General features: G+C 26.6%; 1 protein-coding gene across 4 annotated transcripts in view; it reads right to left on the bottom strand.

Moving 5' to 3' along the window:
- LOC102674330 (solute carrier organic anion transporter family member 5A1) overlaps positions 1 to 13,476 on the bottom strand; it is a 125,479-nt gene that overhangs the window by 65,248 nt on the left and 46,755 nt on the right. For 3 of the 4 annotated variants that reach the window (XM_031515340.1, XM_031515341.1, XM_031515342.1), the window contains exons 4-15: positions 13,022 to 13,075; positions 11,837 to 11,942; positions 9,700 to 9,916; positions 9,253 to 9,396; positions 8,648 to 8,863; positions 8,459 to 8,566; positions 8,143 to 8,376; positions 7,525 to 8,067; positions 7,219 to 7,405; positions 6,939 to 7,127; positions 6,692 to 6,843; positions 3,698 to 6,485 (exon numbers count right to left, since the gene is read on the bottom strand). In XM_031515340.1, the coding sequence (XP_031371200.1) occupies positions 6,187 to 6,485; positions 6,692 to 6,843; positions 6,939 to 7,127; positions 7,219 to 7,405; positions 7,525 to 8,067; positions 8,143 to 8,376; positions 8,459 to 8,566; positions 8,648 to 8,863; positions 9,253 to 9,396; positions 9,700 to 9,916; positions 11,837 to 11,942; positions 13,022 to 13,075 (2,449 nt within the window). In that variant the 3' untranslated portion in view covers positions 3,698 to 6,186. The remainder of the gene's footprint in view (positions 1 to 3,697; positions 6,486 to 6,691; positions 6,844 to 6,938; positions 7,128 to 7,218; positions 7,406 to 7,524; positions 8,068 to 8,142; positions 8,377 to 8,458; positions 8,567 to 8,647; positions 8,864 to 9,252; positions 9,397 to 9,699; positions 9,917 to 11,836; positions 11,943 to 13,021; positions 13,076 to 13,476) is intronic. The other variant, XM_031515343.1, reaches the window with a different exon arrangement.

Below are 13,476 nucleotides of genomic sequence, written 5' to 3' on the forward strand. Positions count from 1 at the left end.
AGATTTTTCTTATATATCTAATATTATTTTATATATATATTTATTTATTTTATATATATATATATATATCTCTGTCTCTGCAAATTACGATCATTCTTCATCATTCATTGATTACCTTTTACCACTTGTACCATTATCAGAGCGTTCCTTATGAATTACTTGTTATTTTTTTTTTTTTAATCTTTCTTTTTAAGGCAATATTATTTCAAGTGTTTTAACACTGTTTTCGCAATAATGAAACCGGGACCATATTGAAATCATTTTTTCCATTATGATTAGCATATCAAAGTGGTGGTTTTTGCCATATTTTTTATCTTTTTTATTTCTTTAAGATGGCCGAATATATGGATTAAATAATTTTGCTTATTGCGCGGTTAAATTAAGCAATTTTTTCCGTGTATGATGTATAATAATATAATAATAATAACAAAATAACGTGAGTATTTATGTGCACGTATATAATGTACATATGTATATGTTCTATGAATTGATATGGCATTAACAAATACAAACTTGAAATCGGACTAAAATGCTTTTAAAAGTCACATGCTGTATCAATTAAATATTTTTACTATATCGAGACCATTTTTTTCACAGTTATGGATATATAATTTTTTTTGCTACTTTCTTTCATAATTTCTGGTACTCTGTTTCTGAATATAGTTTGATTGAGATCAATTGGCTGCTCAAGATTTTTTAATATCATAATATACTATCAATTTTTCTCTTTTATTATTAGTGATTTTGATTTAAAAAATATTTTTTTTATTTAATAACATGTTATTAAATATTAAAAAACATATAAAAAAGTATGATTGCATATTTTCCTGCAAATAATATTACACAATTTTATAAATTTATTCTTGAAAAGTTTGAAGAATGAATAAAATTATTCATGAATATTATGAAATAAAAAAAAGTTGTTTTATATTATTAAAATAAATTACAAGAGGAAAAAAATATAGAAATAATGTAATAAACAAATTACATAATTTTTTTTTTAATAGCCTTCAACAGCCGATTAATTCAAACATACTATAGCACTTTCTCTTTCCCATTCACTATCAAAAAAGCTCTCAGAAAAGATTCTTTTCACCATAAAAACATCATATAACATTCAACAAAATCTTTTTTGTGAGCTTTACAATTTTATTCATCCACTGAGCGTGTTTAAACTTATTCTTCATTAACATTATCTTGAAATACAGTCGAATCTTTATAACTCGAAAATTTTATTTTTTTATTGGTTGAATTACTTTCTATTTATTTGATACTGAAGAATTCCTGTAAATAGTTAATTTATGTATGTAACTCAAACTTTTATCAGCAGTGTCTCCACAACCTAAAATAATTATATATCATTTATTATATCAGCAATCGACAATTGTTTCGAATGATTGAAAATAAAAAACAATACTTACAAATTCTTCTTTCTTTACAATTGGAAAAATATTAATTCTTGTACAATGTTTCTGCATGTAAAATTTTTATCAATTTTAATCAGAAATTTATAATTTGAATATTAGTTCTAGCCTTGAAATTCGAGCTATCGAGATTCGATTGTAATTCGAAATCACATAGGTATACCATTATATTTTATATATTCTTCATGAATTTTTATAATTATATTTAATTTCTGAAACCATAATATAATTCACAAAGATCCTCCTTCGTTCTTTCCTTTTTCAAGCAAATGTATATTGCTTTTTTCTCTTTTTCTCTTTTAATTTTTACAAATCTTAACTAACTCGATTCACATTCGCGTATCACCATTCAACAATCATTTAAAGAAAGAAAAATAAAGAAAAAGAGAAAAAAAAAAATGATAAAAATACAAGAAACATCTTCGTATTGTTCTGCTTATACATTATGGTCCCTACAAAAAATACATTACATCTATAAGCAGTTTATATTAATCGTTATAATAGATTTAATATCTATATACACAACATTCTTTTTTTTTTAATTTAATTCTTGATCGCTAGCGTTAGAACTTCCTACCTAATAGTTAAAACACTTCCATTCTCTATGACTTCTATTTTTCTCTCTCTCATTGTTTACTTGTTTAATTTTCCTTCTAATAAAATATATAGCTTGGGAATGTGTTACATACAGTAAATATAATAGTACCAATTAATCGATTAAAAGAAACATCTGTTACAAAATAAACATACACTATAAACTAACTAACGATGAATATATTAGTAATAGATAATAAAAAGCGCAACGATTATTATGACGACAATAATAATACTAATAATAATAACGACAACAGTATAATATAACGGAAAATAATTTCTGAGATGATAAATCGGATTCATAATAAAAATATCGAAATTAATCTTCAACTCCTTGCCTTATAATATCGAATTATATTGAACTTATATTTAATTTAAATCTTAATTTTATATTTATATATTTAATTTAATTTAATTCCAAATTATATTTGATTATAAATATAGTATTAACTTTTGAATATAAGATTCTATAATAATTTTGAAAAAAAATCTGAAACAAGATATAATATAGGTTATGTTAATGTAATTACATTTTTTAAAACATTTTAGTATTATTCTATATTTGAATATTATTGAAAGTGCATTAAAGTAAAGAAAATAAAGTAATTAAAGTTATTATAAACTAATTAGTGTTTAAGCTTAAAATCATAAATAAATATATGTCAAAAATATATATAATATAACATGCAAAAATACCTAAAATTTTCAAAATAAGTTATTTAATTTAATATTTATAAACAAATGTTATTAAATGTAAATTTATAAAATAATACAAATCATTAATTAAATTTTATTTATCATCATATATATATCATTTTAACTATGTTCATAAAAATGTAAATCTGCATATATATCTGCAGTCTAATCATAAATAATCTTTTGTTTAATTTTTGAATAAATTATATGATTTTCAAGAAATAGTTGATTTCTCTTTATTCTAATATAATATATTTTAGATTTAAAATATTTTGATATCTTAAAAAAATAAAAAATATAAAATCAATACAGTGAAAATAAATTACATTATATAAAAATTATAATTCGAATAGAAACATTAATTTTTTTGAAACTTGCATATTTTTTATAAGAATCTAGTAATCAAAACAATTTAATATTTCTAATGTTAGTTTTTTTGAAGAATTTTTTAAAGAAATGATATGTTAATTATGACTAAACTTAAATATATAGTGTTCGAAAGAATAAAAAGGCAAGGAGTTAAACAATCAATCAAAAGAAAACAAAAAAGAAAAAATCTAAGAATACAAGATTCGTCATAAATATAATATGCGAGAAAGACTTTTGTAAAAATATTTAAGTAACACGATGGAAAAATTGTGCGGGTCACGCGCTCATAATTGTTCGTTTCTTTCTTAAATATTTTTGCCACAAATGGTACAAAACGCATTTTATTAGAAACAGAACATTATCGCATCGATAGCGATCACCATAAAATTCTATTAAATCGTATATATTTATATATATATATATATAATTATAATACACATAATCATGTAGTTTTCTTTTTCCTCGATTGCTCATTATAAATCGTTTTAACTATTATAATTCTCTATGTACAATTGTAGTTATTTTGGTGGATGCAATCATTAATTTCTTCCTGTTAACAAATTCTTATTTATCATTCTCGATGAACGTGTAAATTGAATTGAATTTGATTTTACCTGTGTAACTTGTTCCTTTTCCTAACCTTTTTATCTCTATATTTTTCTTCTGTTCCTTCTTTTTCTTATTCATCTTTTTTATTTCTTTCTATTCACAGCACTTTTTTCCTTTTTGTTTTGTATTTCTCATGTATACAAGAAATCCATTCGACAAATACCATCGTTCGATACAAAGATTTATATCACAAAGTAGGTATAGTTAATACGTAAATGCTTCGTAATAATTAATCGTTAGTTAGGAGAGAGATCATCACGGCCTCAAGAACATTTCGAACGATCGAATTCGCCGAATGGTTCAAACGGTTCACAAACATCAAAATTGCCTCTAAAATATAATATATGTGTGTATGTATATATGTATAGGGGTAGTGTGTAACTACACTTTGAAAAATTGACAGTGACGGGCCAAACAGCGTGCGAGATACATAGGTAAGTATGTTTGCATTAACGTAAGTAAATGATGATGTCACCATAATAGTATTGATATTTTTTTATCTTATTTTTTTCTGAGATTGTGTAAAATTAACATTATATCTTTTGTTTTCATTTTTAATTTGAATTTTATAGAAGTATATATAAAACGGTTTCGTACCCGAAGCGAAAAGACAGTTTTAAATGATAGATTCGTGCAAACGGCATTGTTGTCCCTATAATAATATTGTTATTTATTAAAATGTTTTTCCGTAAAATCTTCTTAATTAATTTTTTTTTCTCTTGTATCATCATTTTTTAAAAGAAATTGAGCTTGAGATGAGTAATTTTATATCCTTCTCTTTTTTTTTTTTTTTAATTTCTTAGGCTAAAATTTCGTTAATTTTGCACTGAGAGATATTCATTATTATTTATAGCTTTTTTCGATTGTGTCAAAAGTGTCTTTAACACTCTATAAAATTTCTTTTCCTGAGTAAGTTTTATATATTTCTTTCTTTCTTTTTGTTTTTTTGCACTTATCTCTTTTTTTTTTCTTTTGTTATATCGAAATTGGGTAAGAGATGCTTTCAGGTACAAAACAAGTAGACTTCTCCCTAACAACAAGTGAGCAAACTGTATTTAATAAGCCAAAACTTGTTCAAGACATATTTCAATGTTATATAATTAATCCCAATTGACTAACCATTTTATTTCATTAATATTTGTTAATCAAAAATTTATAAGTTTTTTATTTTTCTTTCATTGCTTGGAAGCATAATTCATTTTATATAATTCATTCTATAGAATATGATAAGAAGTAACGCACACGTTATAATGAAAAAAATCGCACAAATGCGTCTTCTTTTTTATTTTGTTTTCTTTTTTTTTTTAAATTAATGCTAAGATTGTTTTTGAAAGCTCTTAAAATATTGCATTATCGATATAATAATATTTAGAAGAAAAAACATCAGAGATCAAGGTGCCGCCTTGTTAAAAGCGTGATTTTTTTTTTGCATAAGAGAGTTTTTTTTTTTTTTTGCAAAAAAGAAAAAGAAAGGAATAAAACTATTGCGAAATGTTAAAATAATTTTATAAACAAGTCAACACTATGGATTCTTAATCCATTTGTTATTTTTCTTTACATCACTAAGTTAAATTGACTACTTTTTTTTTTTTTATTTCTGAGAAAGCCTAATCACTAGTTATAAAATAAATCGCAGCTCTCAATCTGCAATTATAATGATATTATTCATTATAGATCATTAACTCTATCATTTAATTATCTTTAAATATATGTTTGTCTAGTCTTGTATTTCTTAAGGCAGGAATTTTTATATTTACAGTTTTGTCCTTATTGGCCTTTCTTCCTTTTTTTCCTTTCTTTTTAACCACGCAAGGCTCGTTTCCTAACGGCAAAAAAATCTCGTTTCAGACAAAGAAAATCTTTGAAATCAAGTTATAAGATGTCTGTCTGAAACGAGTCTAAATATTTTTTTTCACCTATTACATTCCTATTATTGACATATATATCGCATCACCATAAAAATGTACATTCTAGTGATATTAGTTCCTAAAAAATAGCCAAACAATCGAGACAAACCTGTGGCAAATTATTTCGTATCATAAACGATATTCTTCACGCAAATATAACCATTGTAAAAATATTTTTGACTCGCCTGTATGTAAGAATATATAATGTGTGCAAATGTATGTTATGTATCTGTGTAAAATTTACTTATATCTTCAACACAATTTAAATTTTATACCCGACGATATACGGAACGATATAAGATAATTCTTTGTCTCTCGATTTTTTTAAAAAAGTATATTAGCACCATATATATATATATGTATACAGATTACCTTCTTTCTTTTATTTAAAGCCATTCATAACATTTTCCCCCACTTACTTTTTTTTTTAGGATTGCACAAATCAATAATGCACGTACATTGTACATATTATATCTCTTTCTCTATGTATATTGAATTACCTGTGACTTCAAAACAATTTGCCACAGACTTACATTATCACCTTTTTGATATAATTCAATTACATAGCCTCTAGTATGAATTAAACATTAAACGTTCCGTATATGCTTATCTGATTTACCGGTGAACGGTTTCACTTCCGTATCCGGTTCTTCCATAGCAAGAGGCGCTTGCCTTGTATCGGGAACATCGACGTCCATTGCATTTTTCGAACGATGTCCTGTCTCTGTCGAATCTTGAGTCTGATTCGATGAGCCAGTATCTTCTAAGTTCGTCGATTTCGTAGGCTCTGTGGGCGACGAAATTGACGATGGCGTGGGCAATTCAGAATTTGGAGAAGTGCCATCTCCTTCTCCTACATTATGATTATGAGGTTTTTCTTCGAATACTAAAATGTGAAAGCACATATTTGTTCAATGATGTAAATTCAATGATTATATAATATTAAGACAATAGTTTAATGGAGAAAAAAATATAGAATGAATATTAAATGATATCTCACGATGTTTTTGGAAAGAAATCACATAAGTATATTCTTTTTTTATCCTCTTGATTTTTTATTTAAATATCAATTGTATATATTTCTGAACTTACGTTTATCAAGGCTGATAATTGACCCTACAAATTCGTTGACAGTGAGAGATGGTGCATGGTCTTCCATTTGTCTTCTCCTTCTAACTAACCACCAGTCAATAAGGAACAATGCCAAAGCTAAAATCTTAATGCCAGCGCAAAGTCCAACATATCTGAAATATATTTTGGTCAACGAAAATACTTTCTTGCTTAATATCATTCCTAAAATTTAATTATTCGAAATTGTGCATTGACATTAGAGTTGTACCTGTATCTAAATTGTTCAATGTCATAAAGTAAACATCTTCCACCTTTTTCTCCACAAGTGCTTTTCCAAAGTAAGCATGTAGAATCAATTAAATTACCAAATAAAATAGGAGCAGGTATATAACCGAATAGTCGAAAGATTACAAATTGCATGCCTAAAGCAAACGATCTTTCCTCTTCTGAGACTGATCTATATGTGTATATATTCAAAATAAAAATTAAAATGTAATAATGTATAATTTAAAATAATAATGTATAGAGAAAATAAAAATAAAACTTACCGTAATACTATCATTAATAGAGGCATTTGAGTGATGGCAACAATAAATGTCATAAAAAAAAGTAAAATTAAAAATGGAAATATAGTCCTACATGGCGAAGTGCACGGACCCGCAGTAGCTACTGGTACTACCGTTACCTCTGCAAATTCTGGTGCTGCCGGAGGTATTGTTAAATTTCCGTGTATACCTAAAATACAAATGTATCTAATATTACCAACAATATAATCATCTAATTCATATATATTGCTAAACAATATACTTAATTTATGTTATTATATTGTTTATATTGTATAATTGTACACTTACATGCACAATTAGTGAAATTTGATTTAGAACTGAAGGCAGTGCAACCTGCATGACAAGGACTAAAATATGTGAGACCGTTGTTTCCACAGACTGGTTCCACATCTGTCATTCGGCATTCGCAACCGAAATTACATGCGGCAGTGAGATTTACTTGAAAGGGTTCAGGACCCTTTGTACTGCTGTTAAAATATGGTATAGTGGTCCCAGCCATTTTTACATTGTCACAACCGAGGAAAAAAAGGAGACCATAGCACACCAGGCATATCATGTTCGAGACAAGAACGAACTGAACCGCACCTTTCGGTCTTAATTCTAAACGTTTGAGCAAACATCCACCAAAAAAGATTCCGATGCAGGCACCTGGTATCGCTATAGAGCCGGTGAATACACTAGCTTGACTCTTTCCTAGGCTGAACTGTGTCTCCAAATATTTTGGCAAGAAAACCACGAATCCAGAAACAATCACTAATTCCATGCAAGCTCCTAAACACGTCACTACATATACTGGATTACATACCAGTCTCCACATACTCCTAGGAATATCTGAAAATGAAAATTATATTTAAACTTAATTTAAAGTTCAGATATTTTAAATTAAAATATATTCATATACATCACCTTTCACATCTTTTCCATAACCACTATCATCAAGTTTTTCTTTTTTTGGTTCTTTGCATTGTTCTTTCTCTTTCTGCGACGATGATTTATTTTTTTCAATGATACGTATTTTTTCTTTCTCTCGTTGTAAAGTTTTTGGAAAACTGAAGAAAGGAATTGCCACTAAAATTAGGAGTAAGCCACAGAGTAAAAACCCACCCCACCACATGCCTACCCATCTGTGATCACCTGGATCTAGAGAAAAATTTATTTTATTTTATAAATAGTACTTTATAATTTTGAATAAAACAAAATCTTATTGAATTTATTGAATCACCTATACTGATAATTGTTCCAGAAAATGAATCCATATGAAATGATAATAGATAAGCTCCAAGAAGAAAACCTAAAACTGGTCCAAAAGCTGCCATACTATACATGCAACCTAGAAAAAATAAATGAAATTATTTAATAAATTATCTTTGATAACATGAATTTTAAATATTTTAAAATCGCAAATTCTTACCAATATACAAAGAAGCACTTTCTGGTCGTACATGATCATCTATATATGTAGTACCAAGAGTAAATAAAGGAGAACCACCACAGCCTAATAGTAACTGAGCAAGTACAAATAACATAACAGGACCAGCAGTAGATGGAGATCCTTGAATGCAATTATCACCTCTTAAATTGTTGTGTGGTGCTAAAGGTGGAGATGATAATCCAGATGAAAGGCGACCTACAAAGAAAGAACGTTTTCGTTTTCTTTACCAAACAATTTTTTTCTCTTAAAATTGGATAATGAAGCAATAAAATATTTTATAATCAATATTGAATATATCTTGAGCTATTTTATCATAATTTCATTCTTTTAAAAATATATGAAATCGAAAAGAATTCTATAGAATTCTATAGAAAATTCACTTTTTTTCTTATATATATTTTCTTATTATATTTATTTAAATATAAAGCTGGTAGCTGATGCTATAAAAAGAATTATGAAAAAATAAATATATTTTATATTCTTCTATAAAATTTTATTTCTTGAAAACTTTGTTGTGAAATATTGCAGAATTTGATAGAATCTATAATTTTGCATTTCTTGTTTCACAATTCATTAATATTTACCCAAGTCCATGTCTTGTTTGCGTAACGAAATTCCACGACAAATGTTGTCTGAGCTAGAGTTATTCACAGCCGTCATTAAATTGGGCTCGGCTGTGAAGTGTGGCACCATAAAGATCATCGATCCCAATCCCATTATGACAGCGCCTGAAACAATAACGTTAATAATAAGTAAAAAGAAGGGGAAACAATAAACAATATCTCTGTCAATCTTACAATATTATACCATTACATATATTATACAATATATATATATATTATACAATATTATACTATTACAATATTATATCATATATTATATCACAATATAATTAAAAATTAAATTAATTTCAGATAACTTATTGTAATATTATAATATTCCTTAATATAATACAATATATTATTATAATATAGACAATTACAATATTCTGTTTTTAACAATAAGATCAAATATATTTTCCATTCACTCACCAATCGCTATCCAAACAGGTATATGTCTTCGGCTACCAAGATAGCTGACGAAGATGACAGTGATGACATTTCCAATTTCATAGGAGCTAGCAATGACGCCTGAAAGGCTGGACGGGATTTCGAACCTTTTCTCTATGGTCGTGATCACAGAATTTATGTAACCTGAACTAAGTGCTTGTTGCAATGTGACGAGAAACGATAGAAGGAACACAAACACCTGGAAAAATCATGGGATAACAAAAGGTAAATTCGTTAACGAGTGTTAATGAGTAATGGATTATAAGTGGAAATTTGATTGTGTTTTCTTTCATATGTTCAACCATTCTGAGAAGTGAAGCAATTCGTGTAATATCTATTACGAAATTTGGTACCATGTTCTACCTATTTATGCACACATGTGAATTAAAAATACAATGATGACAAATTTGAATATATTTCGCCATATACCTTTAATATTATACAAGTTTCTCCTTTTTTAGTATTTCGCTAAATTGAAACTTAAGTATACATTTGCTGGAATATCTTGTGAATATTTGATACTATGAAAATGTGTTTTTTCATATTGTTTGATCATGTTTGAAAATAGCAAATATGATATAGAATTATTTAATAATGTATGGTACATGTTATCGAAGAATATTCTCTATATTAAACAAATATAGTATTGGATAAAAATATTGATATTATTTTAGTAAAATCACAATTAAATATTGAAACTAAAAAATGGAAAATAATTTTCTGTTTTATCGTAACAATATTTATTTTATATGTAAATGAAACGATATTTTACGAGATAAAAATTTCGATTTGACAAAGAATTTTCCGTGTTCGTATACTTTAACAGAAATAATTTTTTTCCTCCGTTAAGGCAAAACAAAAGGATCTTTTATCATGTTAAATTGAGAGATACGTGTTTCTGATATTATCGATTCTTTGATACATCCTTTATGTCAAATCGAACGATAAAGCCCGATTAGATAAGCAGAAACTTTATCGATTCCACCATTGTACCCTTGAGTGCATTTTAACTAACGAAGGTAAAACGCTGCATTAACGATGATGGGAACTGGATAAAACGTTTTGCTGATAATCAACGTGCCATATTTGATAAATCAAAAGTGAACAGATTCTCGATACGTCGTATAAAGTGCTTTCATTCCAAATTACTTCACTTGTGTAAATTTCCATGAACTTTAAAAATTTCAGAGAATATTCAAAAATATTTATCTATCTAGAAGGCTTTAAAATTTTCTCCATAAGAATCAGAAATCTAATAAAATCTAATCTCATTTTTTAATAATAACAAATCATATGATTACACCAGAAGAAGAACTAAATGATGAAATCAATATCAAACTGTCTGATGTCTCCACGTTATGTTTCCTTGCGACGACTTACAATTAGAACCTTTCACGGAATGTCAGCATCGTTTCAATGTCATAATCCTTTCAAAATGATGACTCACGATACCAGGTTTGTATATCCGTGTAATATACACGGATCTATAAGTCAGTGAACACATGTTTCAGAATATTGAACATAATGATTATACATTTATATCAATTATACCAATTATATATCTATAAAATAAGAAAATATTATATTTCAATAATTTTAATATAAATCTACCTTCACTCATGTAATATTATTTCATTAAATATTTTTATTTTAAAAATTTATCATATTTCATAAGCAACAAATATATGAATTAATCTAAATAGATTAATTTAGGAATCATAATATTATTTTGGAATCATAATAAATAGTATTATTAAAATGATAAATAATCCAAATGAATCTTGAATTAAGAAATTATAACTCTATACAATTTATTATAGATCTATTCTAAGTATTTTCATTTTTTCCAAACTTTACAAGAAAAAAGAAAATCTTTAATAAAAAAAAAAAACCTTGTGTATTATATTAAAAACAAAACAAATTTACAAATTAATATTAACCACTAACAAGCTTAATAAACTTATATTTAAAATTAGCAACAGATTCATAAACAAGATTGTAGATAATTCTATAAGCCAATTGTCAATTTCAACTGAATCGCTTAGATAAATCGCAATAAAATACGTCAGATCTGAAGCAAGAAGAAGATCTGAGGAAGCACACACCGACTTTTACAAACCTTTATTCCAGCGAATCTTTGTATAAAGGCCGGCCTGCAGCTCAGGATTCCACAGTCCTTCGAATCCGGATTAAACGGTGGGGTTTGCGCTCTCTCCTTCTCCGTCCTGTGCCACCAACAAGAAAAACGCTTTAAGAATCTTCTGCAAAACTTTTTGTAAGATATTTTGGTATTGAATGGAGGAACGAAGCGAGAAGCACGTATGTGACTCGATTAATCCTTTAACCAGCAGATATAAAAGACTGTTGATATTATTTTTGAAATGGATTTTTTTAATTTTGCAATTTTAAAATGATATTGTAAACATAAACGAATAAATTTTGAATAAATTTATGATTGTTAAGTGTAATGTAATCTTATTCAATTTTAATTTTTATGAAAATTGAATTATATTATTGTAAATTTATTTAATATAATAAATATTGTGATTAAAAATAGGAAGAATTTCATGATTACTGTACATAATGTATTTTTTATTATTGATTGAAGAATGTTTCTGCCTTCTATAATGAATAATATATTTTTTAAGTTTTTTTTTTTTGTAATATAGTTATTTTATACCCTAAGTTTCAGTAAATGAGATAATAACTTTTAAAAGCTTAATTTTTCTTCCTTTTTCTATAAATATCTCAATACTTTTAAATTTTTCATTTTTCTGATTTTTCCAAGATTGATGATTTTTAGTCATCTAGACTAATACTTTTCAATGATCTTCTAATTTTCCATTCACGATTTTACCATAGACGTTCAACTTCTACTTAAGCTAATTCAACGTTATTTTACATCTCAAAGTAGCGTTCTTCTTGGATTGCTAACTTCTCGAGAGTCTATACAGCCTACTTGGCGTCACTTCAATTCCTTATTTAAAATAAATTCTTCGTTCATCGCCAACGCTGTTCTTAAAAGGAAATCCGGCTCTTCTATATTTTCATCACAGAGCTCATCTCATGTAAAATTAGACCTTAGAAAATAACATTAGAAGTGCCTCTAATGATAATTTTATTCTATAATACAGTTAAAGGATTAAAAGAAGACGATTCATTCAATGGAAATAAAATTGAAAAAAAAAAAAGAAAAGAAAAAACAGATTGAAAAAAAATATTAACTTTTGCGTTAATCACATATAATCTTTTCTTTTTTTTTTTTGTGTGTTAATTGTACAAACGATAATCGTGCCAAATTTACCTGTCCACCATGGAAGCACTGGGATTCCTGCTGTGACATTTGATGATAAAATCTCTGAAAAAGTGTAAAAAGAAGAAACAAGAAGCATGAATATTTCGTGCTGAATGATGCACTGTGATCGCGTGCATATGAGGATAGATTAGTAGTTAATTACAAATAGATCAATCCTTTGGAGATCCTTTAAGCATTGTACATTGACATTCAATTTTTTATTAATTTTTTATTAATTGGATAAATTACAGATGTTATAAGAATCTAAGTTTTTATTTTTCCAAAGGATTTAAGCATTGTACATTGATATTCAATTTTTTATTAATTGGATAAATTACAGATGTTATAAGAATCTAAGTTTTTATTTTTCCAAAGGATTTAAGCATTGTACATTGATATTCAATTTTTTATTAATTGGATAAATTACAGATGTTATAAGAATCTAAGTTTTTATTTTTCCAAAG

This window comes from Apis dorsata, unplaced genomic scaffold (assembly GCF_000469605.1).
Source record: "Apis dorsata unplaced genomic scaffold, Apis dorsata 1.3 scaffold_67, whole genome shotgun sequence".
In the NCBI taxonomy this organism is placed as follows: domain Eukaryota; kingdom Metazoa; phylum Arthropoda; class Insecta; order Hymenoptera; family Apidae; genus Apis; species Apis dorsata.